We start from the raw sequence: 22,251 nt of genomic DNA, 5'->3' as shown, positions 1-22,251 counted from the left end.
GTACAGGTGCGTTCCAATGTCAGCAGTATTTAAACATGAAAATTTGTTTACATAAATTTCAAAGTGAAATATACTTTACAAATTGTTTATGCCTTAAAAAATAGATTTACAATAGTATTGCTTTATACAATTTTTTGTTTAGGCAACTTTCAATAACATTTCCAGTACAAGTTACACATGAAACCTTTCAGAGAATGTGAAGAGGCTTAAAAAGCCACGAGCAGAGGACTGGGAACAGAGAGTCACCAGAGATGAAGCCATCGCTCTGGTGTTTCTTAGACACTAGTTGAGGAAGGACCCCGGTCCTTAAAGGATTCGACACTGAGATCTTCACTGCTTTCCTCAGATCTTCTTCCCAACAGGCAGCATTTCCTCAGGAGGGAATTCAGTTTTACACAGCATCACAGCAGGGAAAAGCCAACGTAATATAGGCTGACCTCTAGCACATGTAAGTAAGCCTGTTACTGAATGACCAGCTCTGGTTCAATGCCTGGCAAACAGGCAGACTCAAAATACTCAGTAATTCCATTTCCTATTACAGGAATATAGCACCTGTGATCCATTCCAGACTGAGTTGAAACCTAGGTAGGTTGGACCCACAAAGACACCCGTGGGCACTAAACACCAATCAAGGCTTATTTCAAGCTAGAAGCAGGTCTTAATGGACTGCCAAATATCAGTGTGTGTGTGTGTGGGGGGGGGAACCACGGGGGTGGAGGGCAAGAGGTGGGGGCAGAGATCCACTACAAAATGGTAAATAGATGCCAAGCTTTAGCCCCTTTCAAGTTGGCATCTGCTTTCTCAAGTTTATCTTCCACTGATACCCAAAAGATTGTGTTGCTTTTTATGGTGGGTATAATGGCAAATCAGGTGCATCTCATTACTGAAGATTCAAAGCCTCAAGACCTTCACATCTTATTTTCTTAAGCTCTGCATGGCAGAATGAAGCAGGGTAACAAGTCTGTACCCACCTCCACTGCCAAAAGTGGCACCTCTGCTTTAGGTTTCTTGAGATAGAAAAGTGAATCCTACCTCTTAGAGGGCTGCAAGGAAGTTGGTGATAAAGATGTTAACCTCTCTTACAGCTAGTCCAAATGACACAGTCTTTTATTTTTCCCCCAGGCTGGAGGCTTGTATAAGAAAGCCATTTATTTTATATAAGAAATCCCTTAAGTGGGGCACAGTGGCACATGACTTTTTCCCCAGCTACTTGGGAGGTTGAGACAGGAGGATTGCAAGTTTGAGGCCAGCCTCAGCAAGTAAAAAAAAAAAAAAAAAAAGTGGCTGGGATGTGGCTCAGTGGTTTAAGTGTTCCTGGGTTCAATACCTAGTACCAAAAGTGGATTGGGGCAGGGGGGCGGGGGGGTCTGGGGATGTAAGCTCAGTGGCAGATCACCCCTGGATTCAATCCACAGTACTGCAAAAAATAAATAGAAATAAAAAAGGCTAGGGACAGAGTTCAGTGGCATAACACCCCTGGGTTTAATCCCTGCTATCAGTCAGGGTAGGGAAAAGAAAAAATGGAGAAATCCCAGAGTCTGATCTGGAAGAAAAAGCACCCACTACATCATGGGAAAAGTGACAGCACTCCTCATCTACCCTTTGCTGGCGAAGTCCCCAGACTTGCTCTTCACCAATGAGTTCCTCCTGGCTCAGGCTCTACCTCCCTCAACCCTTCTCTCTGAGCTCAGGGGGCTGCAGAACTACTGAGATGGAAACTCAAGTGTCAGTTGGTGTGTTAGCTTCCTCATATTTCCCGTAAGGTCAGAGGTTTCTCTGGAGTCCAGGCCAGTTTTTAGATAACAAAAATTAGTCTGTGGTCACATTGGGTACGCAATGGAAGCAAAAACGTGTTCTGTTCATTTGCAGTGTTTGATAGTGTGCAAGACAGCAGAACTGGAAGAAAAAGCCAGGCATTGTCATTTACTAGCAGTGTAACTGTAGGCAACCAATGCTGTCTATATCTTTAGCTTCAGCATTATTTAAAAAAAAAAATGATCAGTGGTTTCCACCTGGGGGAGGGGTGGCTCAAATACACACCTGCCTATCTTATCCCCTCAGAGATGAAGATACTACCTCACCAAAGAGGCTATTGTTGGGGATTGTGCACAACTTACAGATGAAGAAAGACTAGTGGGGTTGGATGGTGGGGAGGGGTGGGGGTGGCTTGTACAACATGGGTGAGAGCTCTCTAAAGGCAAAGGCTTTATTTTAGCAGCAGTCTTCTTTGCCCCTTGCAACGCTGGGGGTGGGACCCAGGGTCCTGTGCACAAGCTACTCCCAAGCCCAAGAAATGTCCTCTTTCAAGCTTGCTTTCTCGATGGAAGGTGAGGACTGGGTCAGCTGGTATCTTGTTCCAACACCAGGGGTGGGGTGAGTTGGGGTTAAGAATTTGGATACTAAAAAGGCCAAACCACTGTTATTCCAGATTGTGCACTGGAAGCTATGCATTTCTTTTGGCCCCATAACCCCCATGAGACAAGGAGAGACATCACAACAACTGCAGGAAAACTGACTAGAAGTCATTCTTAAAGAGATTTAATTATTTGAATTGCATAAAAGGGGGTAGTACATTTAAATCTCTGCTACATCACAAACTGCTTTTTGTTGTTTTATTTTATTAAAGACCCACTAGAGTTTTACCGTCTGCAGGTTTATGGCTATAGAATATGGGAGAAAGAGGAGAGGAAGAGCGAGCAACAGTTTCTTCTGTTGACCAGGATCAGGATGCCCTCTCCACTGCAGAGGAGAGCTCTTTCAAAAGAAAAGGAGGGAAACAGCTGTGGCAGTCCACACCCCATAACCATCCAGCTCCAGATCCAGAGTTAGAAAGGGACAGGAAGGAAACCAGGAAGGCGGAGCCTGGGAGTGTTCTCAAGTTTCCCTTCTGCCCTCACACTAAACCCAACCCTCTATGAGGATGAAACTTCCTTAGATTTCCTTCCAATATCTTAACCCTAAATCAAGTTTCCCTGTCAACTGAGATATAATAAAGGTGTCATTTCCACAAGGAGGACTGACTTGAGGATTGACTCACCAACATTCTGAAGCGTTTATTAAAATAGAGCATGGCTTTAAAGACAGGTTCTAGTCTTCGAAGACTGAGGGGTTCTTTTAGTGGGGCCTGGAGGCATATGACCCACCAAAAAGAGCAGGATGCAAAAGAAGAAACCCCCAATTGTTCACAGGCATACACTCACTGCCACCACAGCCTGGCTGGGCAGAAGTCAAGGCAAGCAACCCCTTCTGGTTCTGCAAGCCCACAAGGCAGAGGGGCAAAGGAAGCTGTTCTAATGGCTCTAAATAACCAGCATATAGTGTAGTATTAGGACCAAGGATTTATTCCACAATATAAACTGCAACATTTGATACAAGCTACCAAAAAATAGGGGAGGGAGGAAGGGGCAGGGAGAAAGCCAAAATACAGCTGTGGCAATTACTTACAGAGCAGTCTCTTTTCTACATCACTAGTTCATCAGTGACACTAGAAACTAGACATTTGCGTTCTGTACATCAACCAAATGCTAAAGCACCAACACACTGTTCAGGAGTTTGTTTTGTTTTGTTTTAATTCCAGCCACTGAAACCAACATAGAAGTTATTGCTCAGATAAATAAACCTAGTCTACCAGAAAAAAGAAAAGTGGATAAAGAAAGGAAGAAACAAACAAAAATCCCAAAAGTGGAAAAACTTAAAATTCCCAATGTGGTAACAGAGTAAACAAGAGAAGGATTCCTCAAATGAGGATTTACTGGAATTTCTGGTGCCCCTCTGGGCACTGAAACAGAGTTGGGTCTTAATCCGGTAAATCCCAGACAGAGGTACAATTTCAATGCTGTACATGAAAAGGTGCAAGCTTCAATGCCTTCCAAATTGGTGGAAACCCCTGCAAAAAACAGTCAGCGTTTCAAACCTCAACAACCACAAACAGCTCTTAAGGAAAAAAATACAAAAAGTGTCAAAAATTTTTTTAGTTGTTTTTTCTTTTTTTCAAAGAGTTCTGGAAAAATGATCCCATGAGGAATAGAAATAGCACCGTGTACAGACTGGCTTGAAAACCAGTCCTGTAGCTTTGCTGAGATTTGAGGAAATCTTCTTGGTTGGAGTCCTGAATTACATTAAGTGGGGGTGTTTGTTTTGTTTTTACTTTCGGCTTGGTGCGTCCTTCCCAGTACAGCGCACACAGATGTAGTCTTCTTTCTCTGCCATCTCTGGAGAAACACCAACACAGACCTGATGAAACCACTGATTGCAGCTGCCATCACACTGGACCCAGTCCACCTGGTTACAAAGAGCAGGAAGATGGGGTGTTCAGAGGAAAGAATGCCATTCAAAATTGGGTAGGCCAGCCTCAAGATATTCAGGCCGTTTGCCATTAACAGCCACCGTCCCACCACTGGGACCAAACGAGTGTAGCTGGCCCACCAGCCAAAGCAACCGAGTCAAAGTCATCTTCAAGTCGTGACTGCTTTGGGGTTAAGACAGTGCTGCCCTGTGACAGTAAGCAAAAGGGCATTACGTCAGCATCCCTCCCACCTTCTTAGCGCCGGGACGGTGAAAGCTGGAGGAGCAAGAAAAGGAAAAAGGGAAGAACGAGAGTTTCTTCAAGAGAAGGGAGGAGAACCAGGAACGATGGTAAGAGCAGAAATATCAGTGGGGGGAGGACTGAGCAATCCATTCAGATCAGCTCAAAGCAGATAAGCAGAAGAGAAAGCCCCAGCGAGATGAGGTCTAGCTTACAGGGTTTCTGAGTTAAGGGAAAGCACGTCCTCTACGGCCCAAACCTCACTGACCTCATCTCCTTCTGGCTGCAGGCAGCTCGCAGCTGGACAGATGGCATCTTCATCCTCAGAGTCTTCCTGTTCCGAATAGGACGTGTCTGAGGGCAGGGAATGAGTTTCAGCAGAACGAACTAACTCATAGCTACGCTCTCTCTCTAACTTGAAATTGTTCATGTCCTTAGGGTGGCTCAGTTTGATTTTCTTCTTTTTGGGTGTCCTCATTTTTTTAACTCGATCCCACCGTTCACTGGAGAGGCCTTCTCTCTCCAGGCGTCTCTTCAGTTTTCTCTCAAGATTGTTGATTCCATCTCTCTTTCCTCGACAGCAATCATTCTGGGTGGAAGATGAGCAAATTCAATTTTAGCCTACAGTTTCCCTACTACTAAAATTAGTGAAGCTAAAGGAAATGGGCGAATGAGCCTTGCATGGTGGTACACACCTGTATCCCAGCTACTTAGGAGGCTGAGGCAGAAGGAACACAAGTTCAATACCAGTCTGGACAACTTAGTAAGTCTTTGTCTCAAAATAAAAAGGGGTGCAGATGTAGCTCTGCAGTTGAGCACCTGCCTGACATGTGCAAGGCCCCAGATTCAATCCCCAGGACCACAGAAAGGGAAAATAGGTGAATAAGAAACCAAATTATTCCCCTGGTGAATATCCTGCATCCTAAACATCACCGCCACCTCCCCCTCCAATCCTATGGACAACAATTTGACTTTAACTTCCTTCCCTCCTCTCTGTTAGTGCTACAAAGAACACTAGGAAAAAATAAATAAATAAAAAACGATTTGCCTTAAATTACTCAACCAGCACCAGGAGATGCAAGATCCTTCCAAAGATTCTTTTCATCAAGTCAGGGAGTGACTGGCCACTTACATAGTTTCTATCTGGGTGTTTATGTCTACTCTTTGATCTGCTGGCTCCTAAGGAACCAAGCTATTAGTTCCTTCTTTAAAACCATACACACTTACCCTTCATAGGAACATTATCTGAACACAATCAATAATGGTGCTAGGGGCTGGGATTGTGGCTCAGTGATAGAGCACTTGTCTAGCATCTGTGAGGCACTGGGTTTCTCAGCACCACATATAAAAAAATAAAATAAAGGTCCGCCAACAACTAATAAAAGTATTAAACAATAATAATGGTGCTATATTATTTGCTATCATAATGAAAAATAAATCCTAAATGCTAGTATTAGTCCTTGTATTATCTTTCATGAGATTCTTCCCTAATATGGCTTCAGTCTTCCTGGTAAGTTTCTATTCTGACTATTTTCAAGGGCCTGAAGTGCCAGGTCAGTTAGTTCACTAGAAGGAAGCAGAAATAGTACCCTTAACTAGGCAAAGAAATAGGACAGTGTAGAGAATCCTTCAAGTAAGCCAGCATTCAAGATGAGCATCCTCAATCTTCACACCAGCTGCCTTGTTCAGGGAGTAGCAAAAGCATTTGTTCAATGTTGACTCTGGAAGTATCTTTGATTTTTGAAATTGTTATAATTAAAAGCCCTCTCAGTTATAATTATATTTTCACCTCTTAGTATTTCTGTGAAAGTCAAAAACAACACTAACTCTCATGGTAACTATTATCACATGGTAATGATGAAACATAGGGGCTGGGGATGTGGCTCAAGCGGTAGCGCGATCGCCTGGCATGTGTGCGGCCCGGGTTCGATCCTCAGTACCACATACCAAAGATGTTGTGTCCGCCGAGAACTAAAAAATAAATATTAAAAATTCTCTCTCTCTCCCCTCTCTCACTCTCTCTTAAAAAAAAAAAAAATGATGAAACATACACCTTACTAAAAAGAAAAAAAAAAAAGGAAAGAAATTCACACAGTCACCTCAAACAAGACCCAAACACAGGCCATAAGCTTAAACTGTAGCAAATGGTGGCTGGTGCCTACCTTCTCACCGACTCCCTTAAGAGCAAGCTGTAAGGCAGACACCTGGCACCCTTCTGTGGATCAAAAATCATCTTAAAGCCTTTGTGCTTCTGCTGCCTCCAGCAGCCTCAGACACTCACCTTCTCACTGCTGGGTCTAACTGGTGAGCTTCGGTCAGTTTGCTGAGCAGGGCTTGGCTTTGCAAGTAGAGTCTGGTAAAGTTCCTGAATTTCAGGAAGGGATACCTGGAGCAACTGGGCTTCCATCAATAGCTCATTCACTTCTGGACTGATGCCTGTTTAAGACCAGACCCAATCAAAAGGATGACAACAAAGAGTGTTCACACATGTGCATTCAGGCCTATGAAATTTACAGAAGGACTACCTTTCATACCACTTCCACCCTCTATCCTCCTTAAATGGCATTCAGTTCAAGCTAGGTTCGCTTAATGTGCCCAAAGCCCCAAACTAGATTTCCTAAGACTCCTTATTACTAGAGAAGTATTAACTTCATCCCTTTGCTAATTGCTAATACAGAAAAGACAGTACCCTCTACCCTGACAGCTTCTACTAGAAAACTCAGAAACAAGCTGCTAGCCCAGGGCATGAATAATCTGAGTGGATCAAGGGGCTCTGACCACAAGACTAGATGCACACTGAGAAGGTGTGACTAAGGCTCAGGATTCCAGCTGCAGCTTTTGGCAGAAATCATGGGGTAGTCATTTATAAGTAAGAAAAAGGAGGTAGGCCAGGCATGGTGGAGCACACCTGTAACTCTAGCTACTCAGCAGGCTAAGGCAGAAGGATCACAAGTTCAAAAGCAGCCTGGGCAACTTAGCAAGACCCTGTCTCAAAAGAAAAAAAAAATTTTTTTAAGGGCTGGGTGTAAACCAGTGGTGCAGCATCTGCTAGCATGCATGAGGCCCTGAATCTGATTCCAAATAAATTGGGACGGGGTAGGTTTCAAATGTGTATTATCTCTGAGATCCTCCACAAATCTCTTAGGTAATTTAATAAGACAGTCCATGATTTAGCACCTGACTTAAATACTTGCTGCTCAATTATTAATTGTATGGGACTGACTCTTCTGTCCCTGAAAGCAATAGACAAGGCCTTTCTCTCTGTTTCTTTTGCACTTATAAAACTTAAACATTATCCCTCTTCCCTACCTAGTGAATGCACAGTAACCCATATCCTACATTTAACAATGAAGTTCTGCTGGGTGCAGTGGTACATGCCTGTAATCCCAATATCTTGGAAGGCAGAGACAGAAGGATTGCCAAGTTTGAGGTCAGCCTCAGCAATTCATCAAGACCCACAGCAACTTGAAACCCTGTCTCCAAGTAAAAAAATAAAAGGGCTGGGCATGGGGCGCAAGCCTGTAATCGCAGTAGTTAGAGAGGCTGAGATAGGAGAATTTTAAAGCCAGCCTCAGCAACTCAGTGAGGCCCTAAGCAACTCGTTGAAACCCTGTCTCTAAAGGGCTGGCGTGAGGCTGGAGTTGTAGTTCAGTAGTAGAGCGCTTGCCTGGCAGGTGTGAGGCCCTAGGTTCAATCCTCAGCACTAAAAATAAAGATATTGTGTCCATCTACAACTAAAAAAATATTTTAAAAAAGGGCTGGGGATGTGGTTAATGGTTAAGTGCCCCTGGGTTCAATCCCTGGTAGCAAAAAAGGGGTTGGGATGTAGCTCAGTGGTAGAGCATCCTGGGTTCCATCCCTAATACCAAAAGGAAGAGGAAGAAAGGGGGCTCAAAGTTGATTTATTTTATTTTTTCCCTACCACTGAGCTACATCTCCAGCCCTTTTTATTTTTATTTGGAGACAGGGTCTCAATAAGTTTCCCAGGCTAGCCTTGAACTTACGGTCTTCTTGCCTCCACCACCCTAATGGAAGGATAAAGTTTTTTATTGTACCTGATCCTCTACAACAAAATACTTGGTTGCAAGATGACCTGTTACTCTCCAGCCCTCAAAATAGCAGTAGTAGTAGTAATAGTAGTAGTAATGATAATAATGATACACAAACCATGGAGAGGGACACAACTCCGTCCAGTAGAGAAGGGAGAGTGTAAATATGAGGTCCTATTTTCCCAGTCATCAGGCAAGGAAAAAGATGTTGTACCAGGAGGCTGAGATACCTAATGGAAAAAAAACATCTTACAACAAGGCCTTTTCAGGATTAAAAATACTGGCACCAACCTAAGGAAAGTAATTTGGGTTATCAGGAAGGTAACTGGGAAAAAGAAAGACTAATTCTCCCAAACTGAAGAGTCTCCTGGTGTTTCTAAACTGACCAACTCAACAATTCTTTGTCTGGAAGATCAAGCCTTTAATCTTCCCAGTTTTACTTGGACTGAATTCAGAAAGGTAAAGAAGACCACTGGGAAATAAGCCACTTTCTTGGAGAACAGATCATATAACCTTATGTAATTATCCTTATTGAAGATTACAATACATTTAAACGTAGTCAAGTACCCCTCTGAACAGATAAAAGGAGAATTTGTCAAAATCATTCACATCCACCTCCCTATCTTCTCCTGTATTTAAAGGAAATCGACCAAGATTTAATTTATTATTATTATTAACAGTTGTGTCCTTTGCCTTTACTGGTATAATCCTAGCAAACCCTGTGTAAAAAAACACAAGCAATTCCACGATATAGATAGCCCCAATTTATCTATGCAGTGAGTATTTAACTGATCATCTGGTATGTGCCAGGCACTGTATTTATTTTTAAGGCCTGGAAAGAAATAAAAACACAAAAACCAAGGAAACAAATATGACAAAGGCTTTTTTGGTTCCTTAACCCTTTAAGTTGCTGAAGATTTAATTCATTTAGTTCATGTCTGTGTTCTTAATGGCACAATAACACTGTAATTATCTCTGATAGAGAAATATGTACTAGATTTAAAAGTCAAATTATAAAAAGACTGACTATTGTCATTCTGACTGTGCTTTCCTGGTATCTTCACATTCTTCTCCTGCAGCTTCAATGGAGGAAGACAGAAAACGGCCTACCCTTCCAGTGATGGTCAGGGAATCGGCTTTGGCAGAAAGAATGCACAAGGTATTGAAACTCACAGCCTTTCTACTGAAGAAATAAAGGACTCCAATACTTCCAAAAATTATTCTTTTTCAAAGGCTGAATACACAGAAGGCAAGAAGCTCTTCCACTTTCAGCAAATTCCATGAGGGAAAACGGGGACAGGTGCCAAATTTGTAGTCAAACAATAATTTAAAATACACACATATGGGCTGGGGTTGCAGGTCAGTGGCAAAGCATTTGCCTAGCATGTGCGAGGCATTGGGATCGATTATCAGTACCACATATAAATTAATGAAATAAAGGTCCATCAACAACTAAAAATTTAAAAAAAAAGATATATACACACATGAAATACACATTTGTATATACACATTTGTATTTAACAGACATATAAATGGAAAAAATACTTGTATATATGAAAAAGGTGAACATCTGTTCTGTGGAAATGGAGTGCCTAGGCAACAACTATTAGGAGCAGAGGAAACTAAAAGGATATGGCAGATGAGCACAGTCCTTCAAGTAGGAAGCTGTAGGTGCTGCGAGTGCTGGTAACACAAAGTGATTACCAAGGGAACAAACAGTGACACAAGAGCTAGTGACACCAGGATCAGGAGAAAGGTACAGAGATTCCCAAAACCTGAGGAGTCCAGACTCACCTTGCTGGTCTCTGACAACTGTCCTGCTGAGGCTTGCCATCTGCTATATAACAGTCCTGAGCCCACATGGTCTTGCACAAATTTTAGATTCCCTGATGAGAGCAGTTGCTGGGCTCTGTGTTGCCAGTTCACGGTTCTTTCAATCATGTATCGAAGTGCATCTCCCTCAGGAAGGCGAACTCGGATACGCTGCAGGGAGGCCAGCAAGGGAAGAATTTTCTCTAATGGAGGTTTCTCTGACCTCCGACAATGGGGACAAAGCCAGATTCGGAGGCTTTGAGAAATACTGGGTACCGCCACACAGCTAGTGTGGAAAGCATCCCTGCAGAGTTCACACTGGATCATAGGGGTAGCTGGGGCCTTCTGACATAGGCAGACTTTCATCTCCACATCTTGGGCAGGTGACAGCAACTTCCCTTCATTGGCAAGTCTAAGAGACTGCAAAGCTTCCATTTCCCTTAGGCGAGCTTCCCCAAGTGTTGCCATCTGAAAAGAGAGGATGGTATCATAAAGAAATTGCCTTCCCCAGAACTCAAGGTCCTAGTAGTTAACAGAAAGGGCTCCACAGTAGTTTATCTGCATTCAAAGCCTGGCTCAGCCTCACATTGTAGTGCAAGGAACTGTGGGGAACATATTCCACTCTGTATAAAATAGAGATGAAAACAGTATGCACCTCACAGGACCGCAATGATGATTAGCTATGATATGTGAGATAGATCACTCTGCCTGGGGCATAGGAAGCACAGTATGAGCAATTACTTAACATACATCACTTCTTAAAATTCCAACATCTATGTACATTTATCTCCTAAAAAATTTACTTCTCTGTAAATATTGAGACGTTTTTTATACTCCATGTGAGCTCATTTCTGAGGCTCTCCACTTGTTTTCAGTCCCATTAGCTTTTGCATTCTTCTAGAAAGGTACATGAGATAGAGGTTTCTTAGGTCAGCCATTACACAGTAAAGTGTATGTCTAACTGCTCTTGAATGCTGAGGTCTTCCATGTGTGCTGAGTACAGCAATTACAGGCAATGAAACCAGAGTCCTCATTAAAAAAGAAAAAAAAAAAAGAAAAAGAAACCTTTTAACCAGATTTATTTTTTTTCCTCCCTCCCTCCCTCTCTCTCCTCCTTCTTTCTTTCTTTTCCGTACCAGGGATTGAACTCAGGGGTGCTTAACCACTGAACCATGTCCCCAGCCTTTTTTTGAGGCAGGGTCTCACTAAATTGCTCAGAGCCTTGCTAAATTGCTGAGGCTGGCTTTGAATTTTTAATCCTTCTGCCTCAGCTTCCAGAGTTGCTCATACAGATGTTTACCACCATGTCCAGCTCAGATTTTATTACATGTACACATGCATACTAAAACTAAGATCATTTAATGCAAACACAAACAAGTAATCTGCAAAGCTGCCGTTCTGCAGCAAATTGAATGTATTCATAAAGCCTTTCTTCTTTATTAAAGAGAGCCATGACCCAGCAGAGTTCAGTCACCTTGTCTTGAAAACAAACACAATCAACTTCATAGTCATTAAGCTGAAATGACCATTTACAAGCTGCCCATAAGTGAAACTTTTTACATGCACAGACTAAAGCACTTTCTATCTTAAGGCCTCCAGTAAACAAGCAAGCCCAAGCATTACAGATTTATTCACTATCCATCATGAAGTAAAAGTAGAGTATAAAGGTGGCAAATTCAAATTTGTACCATGTCAGAGTTGACCATCACCTCAACCAAAAGCTGGACCATTAAAGCCCTCCTCTAGCACATTACTAAAAGAAAACAGATACATGAAGGGAAACAGATTTTTTTTAAAAAAACTATCAGATGAAGGACCTATTCTGTTTTCCCAAGTCTTTAAAATGTTAATTTGTCACAGGTGAAACCATTCCCCATGATCATATCCACCCATCCTCCTTCAGTCACACCATGAATTATAAGACCAGAATGAATTATTGTCTCTTTTTGGGACTGAGGAAGAAAATATATGAATGGGGCGGGGATGGGCAAGAAAAAAAAGTATACTAAGTAACAAACCTGTGATGTATTTTTTAAAAAAATCTTTTTGTAAATGAACATGATGTTCAGCAATATATACGTTATCCAATAACAAGGTGCCCTCTTGTAACCAAAAAATGGAAAGCAAGTGACTGACCTTTCAGGGTTCTGCCATGCGTGCATAGGAGGAGCTCTTAAACCAGAGTCCATGGACTAGATGGGCAGAGACTGACTACACACAAAGTTTCAGACAGACATATATCCATTTCAGGGAAAAGGGACTATGACTCAGTCTTTACAAAAATGAAGCACAGATATAATAGTGTAGTTCACTATTATATCTGTGAACTACAGTAGCTACACCAAAACAGTGCTTGGGTTGCAGAAATATATAAATATACCCCAAAGAAAGAATGTGTCAAATATATAAATAAACCAATGCAATCCCACATCCATCATAAGAGGTCAGTGAGCTACAAAAAAGCAAACAGGAGAAAAGGTGCCCTGGCCCAAAGATGAACCCATTCAGTCACGTTCCAACAGCAGGTTGCTTGCTACATAATGTTATGGTCAACAATAGACTGTATATATGACAGTGTTCCTGTAAGCTTATACTGCCTACTGACACTGTAGTCCTATTAGTTTTAAGGGTACACTCTATGATGTTCACACAACAAAACTACCTAATGCCACACTTCCCAGAACTTATCCCATCCTTAAGCAACAGGTGATGGTATACCTGCTCTGTAATGGGCCATACTTTGTGCCAATAAAAGCATCCAAATCAGGTTGAGAGTGTAGTTTTATAGTAGAGTGCTTGCTTAGCATGTGGAAAGCTCTGGGTTCAATTCCCAGCACCACACAAAAACAGCTTCCAAATCATGCAGCTATCTTCTTTTATCCTAATACTGTTCATTGAACATGAGCTAGACTTGACTCATTAACTTGAAGATGATATCTTGAATCAACAGTTTTACTAAATGCAGGTTAGACTCAGATAAGCATCAAACCCAGAGCCTTGTGAATGCCAGACAAGCACTTTACCACTAAGCTAATTCCCTCATCCCTGGCATCTTTCTGTTTTGGTCGGGTTTTTTGGTTTTGTTTATGATGATGTTGTTTTTGTTTTGTAAGACAGTCTATGTTGCCAAATCTAGTCTTGTGACTCTCTTGCCTCAGCCTCCTAAGTAGTTGAGATTATAGGCATGTGCTACCTACCATGCCAGGTATCCTGGCAAGTATAAATCTTTTGTACTTGACAATTTCTAAAAAACTGAGCCACTTTATTCTACTTGCCTTCCCAGTATACCTGTATATCTGAAAGGGTTAAAAATCATCCTTCCCAGGGCTGGGGCTGCCGCTCAGCAGCAGAGCACTTGCCTAGCATGTGTGAGGCACTGGGTTCAATCCTTAGCACCACATTAAAAATAAACAAATAAAATAAAGGCATTCTGTCTATCTACAACTACAAAATATATATACATATCCTTTCCAATAATAAAGGAGAAGAAAAAACCCTACTACGCACAGCTGAAGCAGTCTCTTTGCTTTCACTTAAAGCCCTCTCCAGGTCACTCAAACTCTCCAATTTGGTGCTTTTCTTCTTCCCACTTGGCAAGGGCTCCTTTAACTTTCTCTGCTTCCTTTTCAATCCCAAAAGGCCAATATCACATCGAGGACACAGCACCTAATGTGGGACAAAGCACAAACATCAGCAAAATGGGTTTCAGATAAAGCTGAATAAAAGACTAAAAAAAGGAAAGAAGGAAGAATGGGGAAAGGAAAGGAAGACAGGAGTGCTTACAAAATATTTACTTTGATTCCAGATTCAATTAAATAGGTAAAAATGTGCAATATATCACAGATTCTAGTGATGATGCATGAGCATCAGCTTAGAAAAAAATAATAAAAAGTACAGATAAAGCACTTTATGAAATAGGTGCTTTCTAATCTGGTAGTGAAGTACAACTAAGTTTAAGAGTACATATTTCAATGAAGATAGAGGAACTTAAATGAAAAAATGGTCTTCTTTAGACACTGAATGCCAACAGGTATCCAAGATTGCTAAAAACAATTCAGAACACAGATTCATAAGTAATGATGTGACTTTTGTATATGATAGACCACATATTTTACCAAGCTAGGAGATTTTAGTGCTTCCAAGTGAGCCCGCTATAAACTTACCTCTAAGAGAGAATACGGAGAATTTTCAGTCAAGAATGTATTAGCAGCACATTCTTTCCAAGCCTGAACTTCAGCTACTAGTGATTCCAGTCTTGGCAAAGAATTTAGATGAACTGGGATAGATCGACCTCTTGTAACAAGTTCTATGAGTGTGTCTAACACTGGCACACGTCCTCCAGCCTAATACATTAAGAAAAATTACAGCAATTTAGGGAAGAAAAAAATATTCCAGGTAAAACAAGAAAAGCATAATTCAGATGGTCCATGATCAATGGACCAATTCAAATTACTCCATGACTTCAACATGTTTAATTCCCAGATGTTCCAATGGGATGTCAACATGACAAACACTGTGGTGTCTCTTTGTTCTATTTATGTCATTCTAAATTGACTTGTTACATTGGTCCCTATGGACTATCTGAAAAAACTCAACAGAAATAAAAGCTTATAGTGAGCCTAGCCTTTCATATACTGACTTATATTTTAAAAAGCAACAAAAAAGTATTTTTCTCCAATCCACTCACCAATGATGAATTAAAGTAACCCAGAATAAATTATTCAGGAAACTAAAATCTGAGTTGAGAAAGCCCAGTGGTTCTTAAACTTTAGCATGCATAAGAATCATCTGGAAAGCTTGTTTAAACACAGTTTCCTGGGTCCCATCCCCAGACATTCTGATTCAGTAGGTGAGGGAAGGGTCCATGAATTTGCATTTCTAACAAGTTCCCAGGTGATGCTGCTGCTGCTGCTGATGCTAATGTTGCTGGTCCAGAAACCACAATTTGAGAATGATAATGCCAAACTGGAAGAAGAATAAAAGCATTAGGTTATGGGGGATGAACTGCACCAGTGTTGCTCTAATACAATGGTAAAACTTAACATGGCTAATGGTCAGTCTTCCAGATACATCACCTCACATATGGATGTATTTATTCTAGTTAAACATATTTAACTCAAATCCAGCAAGGCTTTGAAACTAACTCCAATTGTAGAAAATATAGAAGACAGAACACACCACAAAGAATCTCTTAACCAGACAAATCCAGAAGGTGGAGCATACCTCAGGAAAATTAGACTGGACAGTGAAACGGGGGGAAAAATGAGATGGGGAGAACTCCATGAGTTTAAGAAAAAAAAATAAAAAGAGCTATACCAATTAGGTGCAATGGATTAGACAACCCTAAAACACATTTCTAGGGCAACAGAGAAAACTGGGCAGTTGAATATTTATGGTCTTTCATATTTATTCTTAAAGAAATGAATCTGTTAGGGCATAAATTTCTGATGGACATTTAAAATAAAAGCATTGACTCATGAGTCACATGCCATTCCTATGATTGTTATTTAGAAGAATATGGAGTGGCTGGGTACTGTCCGTGGCCAGCGGAGGCAGCTAAACTAGAGGAGTGAATTTCCTAAGATATCAAATAAAACACAAATGCACCACCACATACCTTTAAATTCGGCTCCTCTGCCCTCGGCCTCAAGCTCCCTAAACGGGAAAGTGAGGAATATCATAGAGGCTGGCGAGAGAGAGTGAGCACGTTTCAGAGTGGACTTTTATTGGGGGGACTCTAGATTCTTTAGAAATTTCCATCCAATGAAGGTCAAGAGGGGCAGGGTTACGAGGACAGGTAAGGTAACTCAATCCCTAGGGATATAGGAAGGCACGCCCACGCATGGAGACACATTTGGCTGCAATTTTACTACCCTCAAGATTGGGGCTACCGTCTTCAGCGACTTAAAAGTAGCCAGATCAACAGGGATGACTGATAGTGCCTCAACCGATCAGGAGGGAAAAACGCTGGTCACATGATGTGACAGCCTCCCACAGCTGGGGACAGCTGTGCACGCTTATAATTCCAGTGGCTCCAGAGGCTGAGGCAGGAAAAAGAATACTCCATAACCTTCTAAAATAAATAATCTAACTATCAAGTGGATTGGTTCCCTGTTGTTAATCAAATCTATGCAAGAAAAGGCAAGGCTATTTTTTTCAAATAAGAAGCAAAACTTGCTTTTTGGTCTTAAGGACACTATTGCAAAGAAATGAATGCAATATACATATCCAGAAGCATTTCCTTGCTTTCTAATTTAAATAAGCTAGCCTCTCCATTTGCATGACCTCACCTTCTGGTTGCTACCAATCACTGAGTGAAAAGAGGGCCATGACTACAACTAATTACTATAACATCAACAACTATGGAGAAGAGCCTGCAACTACAACTCCTTGGGCTTTACATGCATGTAAAACACTTTTGTTTTGCTAGGATTACATTTTAATTACATAATATCCCTCAAACAATGTATCTTCTTTTAAGCCCTGTGAACCAGAACAGAGGCCCAGATATTTTGTTGCAAACATTTATCTACAAATGTCCCATTTGATATTTCTTATTAACAAGTGGTCAATTAGCATCAATTAAAATTACACAAATATTTAGAAAACAAGATAGTGTTTTATTACTAGAATCTGAAAAGAAAACTTGAGGCTCTTTTTCCTCCCTCAAAAGGTCCATCAAACCTACAATAATTACAAAGATAAAAGAAGACGCCCATTTCCCCCACCAACTGCTTTTCAAATTGTTATCCAGCTAAAAATTGGGTAAATCATAGAAGGCATTTTTTCTGAACCTTACTAATGTTTCATGTGAACTGGAGTTGGGGATGGAAGGAAACACAGCAGACAGTACTGAGGATTGAACACAAGACCTCATGTATTTTAGGCAAGGCCTTTATCACTTAGCTACATTCCTAGCCCAAATTTTAGGATTACAATCCTATTTTAGGATTACAAAAGAATGTCTATAATCTAGATTAAAAATTTTATTCTCTTTTTAAAACTTTATATCCAAGTCAATAACATCTAACAAAGGGCCACATAATTACTTAATTGGTAATAATTACTTTGGATATAACTTTGAAACCCATTTTCTTTCTATTTTGGGGGGGGGGGTGTGAGAGGGTAAAGGCAACCATACCTTTTTCTCTCAACAACTTTTTCTTTTTCTTTTCTTTTTTTCCCTTGATCTGCAACCAAGTACAAGAAAGACTACAAAGCTTCAAAAAGTGGGTTCAACTGTCTATGCTTTAAATATTTGATCCAATTGGTCAGGATAATAACAGGTAAGTATATCCCAAAAGGCTGAAAAGAATCAGTATTTGGGTCTCAACTCTTTAAAAAAAAAAAAAAAAACACACTGAATCTGTGCAGTGAAATAAGATCCCACACACCATCCTTAATAACATGTCAATTATTAGCTGGGAGCCATGGCACACACCTGTAATCTCAGTGACTCAGGAGGCTGATGTGGGAGGATCCCAAGTTCAAAGCCAGCCTCAGCAACTTAGCGAGGGCCTAAAAGTGAGCAAAACCCTATCTCAAAATAAAACATAAAAAGGGCTGGGGAATGTGGCTCAGTGATTAAGACCCTTGGGTTCAATCCCTGGGGTACAAAAAAAATATATATCCTAATGTAATTTTATTACTCCAAAACAGGACTGCCTACCACTAACTGAAGATTCGATTCCATTTATTTCTAGTACCAAAAAACAAAATCCAAACACACACACACACACACACACACACACACACACACACACACACACACCCCTCTCCCCCCAAAAAACCTGCTTGTCAATTATTGCTCTTCACAGATGTACTTACAAATCTGTGACATTTTCTTTTGTTTTTATACCAACCTGCAGAGCCTCAACATCCTGAAGCCAGTCTCTGGCTTTTTGCACTGAATCTTTCAGGGCTGCACCATTGGGCAGATATGCGGGGATCTCCTCGATCTCCTTTACAGCTGTAGCAAGGCTGTTCAACGAATGCCGTGGTCTACATAAATTAAACAAAAAGACTTCTCAGCATTTTCTATGAAGGTTCATTTTTCTTATTGGTTACTAAAAAAAGCTAAAAAAAAACTCATTTTAAAAAATAAGAAATTAAGTATGGCAAATAAATCTGCAAATGCAAATGGCACTGGTTATTAGATATCAAATTAAATTTTAATTGCTGTATAATCACAAATAGGATTAAAAAGCAAATGACTCAGTAAAGCATTTAAGCTCTACTTGGACCTGATCTTATGATGGTATAAACTCAAACTTCCATCTGCACAAGGTAAACAACTTACTGCAGACATCTCTTCTACATTAAACTAGATAAACTGTCAAAATTCAGAGTTTCACTAAGGACAAAGTGAAATTCTACAGGATATTAACACATTCAAAGCAGTGTACCAAAAATTTGCTCTGTTCAAAGACCTCTATTTTAGGATTACAAAAGAATGTCTATAACCTAGATAATTTTATGCTTTATGTTGTCAAGAGGACCAACAAAAATCTAGCAGAAAAAGCAAGAGTAGGAAGAAGCTTCATTCTCTCTTCTCCCTCAGATAGTTAGCCTGTGTACAATCTAAATCTAAACCTCAAAAACAGATAAAGTATCCTGATTTACTAAATCAACAGCACAAATGCACAGTCCTGTTTCTATAGAAAAGCTGCATTATCCAAATGTTATCTCTCAGCTATTTCTCTTAAGACTTCCTGACACCCCACTTATTGGTTTAAACATTTCCACCTATTTTGTATCCCTATCATTGGGATCCAGGAATTTTTCATTAAATCTTATCCCTAGAAAAGGTAGTTCATTTAAATCATTTCATCATCAGTAAAATAAAATACATAATAATAATAATAATAATAATAATAATAATATTCTTCACCCAAGTTGCAAAGTAGGCCAAAATATCTAAGCTATTTCCACATGTATTCTATATGCATTTTAGCAACTGAACACTTGCAAAAAGCCCACAAATCTGCTCTCTATGCTTTAAAATGTAACTATCATCCAACCTTCCCCAAGACAGGGATATGGGTTTACTTTTTTTACCTGGCCTTGAGAAGACTCTTGGCTTTGTCATCCCAGTGCTCTGACACTGTAAGCAGTTCTTGCAGCCGGGCCATAGCTTTCTCCACTGCCGAATATGGGGCCAGCCCCACTCCCAGGTCTATGAGACGTCTCATATCATCTAAAGTAAGGGAGCTGGGATCTAGATAAGCTTGGTGCACTTCTTCTAGCCAACGGGCCTGCTCCAGGCGTATCCGCATCTCAGCAAGCTGTGGAAGTTCAACGTCAAATTCAAAGCTAACATCTAGCAAGTCCTGTAGCTCAGCAGCACTAGGCATTTCCTCAGAGAGTAGTTTCTGGCTGTGTTGTTGGAAGTCTTCTACACGGTTCAAGAGATCCTAAAAGGAAAAAAAGCAAACAAACACAAATTGAATTTGATGCAAATGCAACAAATTACAAGCTGTCCCACCAAAGTAGTAATTTCAAAGCTAGACATGGTGGTGTACACCTGTAACCCAGCAAATCGGGAGGCTGAGGCAGGAGGATCCCAAGTTCAAGGCCAGCTTGAGCAACTCAGCAAGGTCCTAAACAACTAAGCAAGACCCTGTCTGGGGGAAAAAAAAAAAAATAAGGGCTTGGGATATGACTCTGTGGTTAAACACCCTTGAGTTTAATTGCTAATAAATAAACAAGTAATTTCAGGAATTGGCTTCTTTCAAACTTAGAATCTTTAATTCACATTCAATGTGATCCTCTGCCATCATCCCTCCTTGATTTTACTAATAATATTAAGTAAATGAGGAAACTAACATAAGCCAACTGTAGCAAGTTTCTTGCTAAAACAAGAGACTATGTTTTTTTTTTTTTAAGAAAAAAAAAAACTTTACACCAACTGTAAGAACTAGCTGGTGGTTACTTTCAAAATAAAAATTTTAAATGTTATCTCTCTTCTACGGACATATTATAATTTCTTTATGCACACACATATTTTTAATGTATATTAAAATTTATTTGAAATAAATGTACAAAGTAATTAGGAAAGAGAATTTAATGATTTAAGTTTATTTACAGAACACAGAATTAATAATGTACTCCCACACATCCTCTATAGTTACCTTTAGCAGTGGTGTTTGACTGAGGACACATGGAAGAGCATACAACTGTGTCACAAATTGTCGGAGTTCATTCACTGTCAACTGATTTTGGGATTTTCCTCCACCAGATCGATATCTGCAAAAGAAAAGCCCAAGGAAGCTGTATGAGAACCTTATTCATCACTCACAGGTTCCAATGTCAAAGAAATCTGGGACAGAAGGAAAAATCAGTTAAAACAGGTTTCCAAGTTTAGGTGTCAAAAATGATCAGAAATACATACCTAGTTTGCCTTTTGCCATTAAGCAACTGCTGGGCAACAGAGGCACACTTTTCTGCATCTTGTGTGACTAAGCGAAGGTGACGCAAAAGATCATTATCTGGGAATTTCTTCATTTCCGATTCTTCAATTAAAGACTTAAAGCTGACAAGACCTAGGGATAAAGAAAAAAGTCACATTTTTTATAATCATTATATTTATTATTACTGTCATAGAACTGAGAGGAAGAGATTGCTTATCTACTCTTATCTATAAACATAACTTGAACACTATTTGCAATGGTCATTAATAAATTTGTTCATTTGAAGTGGGCATAGTGGCATAAGCCTGCAATCCCAGCAACTTGAGAAAAGCTGAGGCAGGAGGGCTGCAAGTTCAAGACCAGCCTCAGCAATTTAGTGAGGCCCTAAGCAACTTAGGGAGACTATCTGAAAATAAAACATAAAAAAGGGGGTTGAAGATGTGGGTCAGTGTTTCTATGCCATTGGTATCAATCCCCAATACCAAAATGTAAAAAGAAATTAGTTGATTACTTAAATAAACTTATTCAGGGCTGGGGATGTGGCTCAAGCGGTAGTGCGCTGGCCTGGCATGCGTGTGGCCCGGGTTCGATCCTCAGCACCACATACAAAACAAAGATGTTGTGTCCGCCAATAACTAAAAAATAAATATTAAAAATTCTCTCTGTCTCTCCCTTCCCTCTCTCACTCTCTCTTTTAAAAATAATAAAAATAAAAAAAAATAAACTTATTCATTTGAGTGGTGGGGGGGTGGCAGCTGGGCAAGAAACTGACTGGCAGGGGTGCAGTGCAGGAGGTACTGGGGATTGAACCTAGTGCCTCACACATGTGAGACAAGGGCTCTACCAATAAACTACAATCCCAGCCCTCTAGCCCTTTTGATTTTGAGACACAGTCTCACTTAGGCTGGCCTCAAACTTGTGATACTCCCGTCTCAGATTCCCGAGTCACTGAAATTACAGACATGCACCACCATGCCTGGCTGGAGAAAAAGATTTTAAACAACTGTCTAGAAGTGGTCTTCAATATGAAAATATTAAGATCTACTCAAGGATTACACCTGTAATCCCAGCAACTTAGGAGGCTGAGGCAGGAGGACTCTAAGTTCAAGATCAATGTGAACTACTTAGCAAAACCCTATCTCAAAGGAAGAAAATAAAAAGATAGGGATATAGCTCAGTGCTAAAATGCCTTTAGCTTCAATACCACAAAATAATGAATAATATAAACAAATAAATAAATGCAAGCTTTCCCAAGATTCTGTGTGAAATGTAAAATGCTTTCTTCTCTGAAACAAAGACGTATAAAAGGTTATTGTGTTTCCTAACAATAAACTATCAAGCACAATTCATATATTAAGTCTTCACTTTGATATAAGGGCATCTGCTTTATTCACTCTTGGGTTTTAAATGCGTTGCAAATGCTCTAGAAACCTGTCTGCACAGAGGTGGTAACCAA

At 40.4% G+C, this 22,251-nt stretch overlaps 1 protein-coding gene across 1 annotated transcript in view; it reads right to left on the bottom strand.

The window, feature by feature from the left end:
* Positions 1-2,522: 2,522 nt before the first annotated feature.
* Kdm5b (lysine demethylase 5B) overlaps positions 2,523-22,251 on the bottom strand; it is a 79,241-nt gene continuing 59,512 nt past the window's right edge. The window contains exons 17-27 of the mRNA XM_026397155.2: positions 20,777-20,927; positions 20,517-20,631; positions 19,444-19,799; positions 18,249-18,387; positions 14,550-14,729; positions 13,894-14,052; positions 10,369-10,854; positions 8,693-8,804; positions 6,807-6,961; positions 4,794-5,114; positions 2,523-4,281 (exon numbers count right to left, since the gene is read on the bottom strand). Coding sequence (XP_026252940.2) covers positions 4,144-4,281; positions 4,794-5,114; positions 6,807-6,961; positions 8,693-8,804; positions 10,369-10,854; positions 13,894-14,052; positions 14,550-14,729; positions 18,249-18,387; positions 19,444-19,799; positions 20,517-20,631; positions 20,777-20,927 — 2,312 coding nt within the window. The 3' untranslated portion in view covers positions 2,523-4,143. The remainder of the gene's footprint in view (positions 4,282-4,793; positions 5,115-6,806; positions 6,962-8,692; positions 8,805-10,368; positions 10,855-13,893; positions 14,053-14,549; positions 14,730-18,248; positions 18,388-19,443; positions 19,800-20,516; positions 20,632-20,776; positions 20,928-22,251) is intronic.

Source organism: Urocitellus parryii, chromosome 9 (assembly GCF_045843805.1).
Source record: "Urocitellus parryii isolate mUroPar1 chromosome 9, mUroPar1.hap1, whole genome shotgun sequence".
Taxonomy (NCBI): domain Eukaryota; kingdom Metazoa; phylum Chordata; class Mammalia; order Rodentia; family Sciuridae; genus Urocitellus; species Urocitellus parryii.
This window is presented reverse-complemented; position numbering and strand designations above follow the sequence as displayed.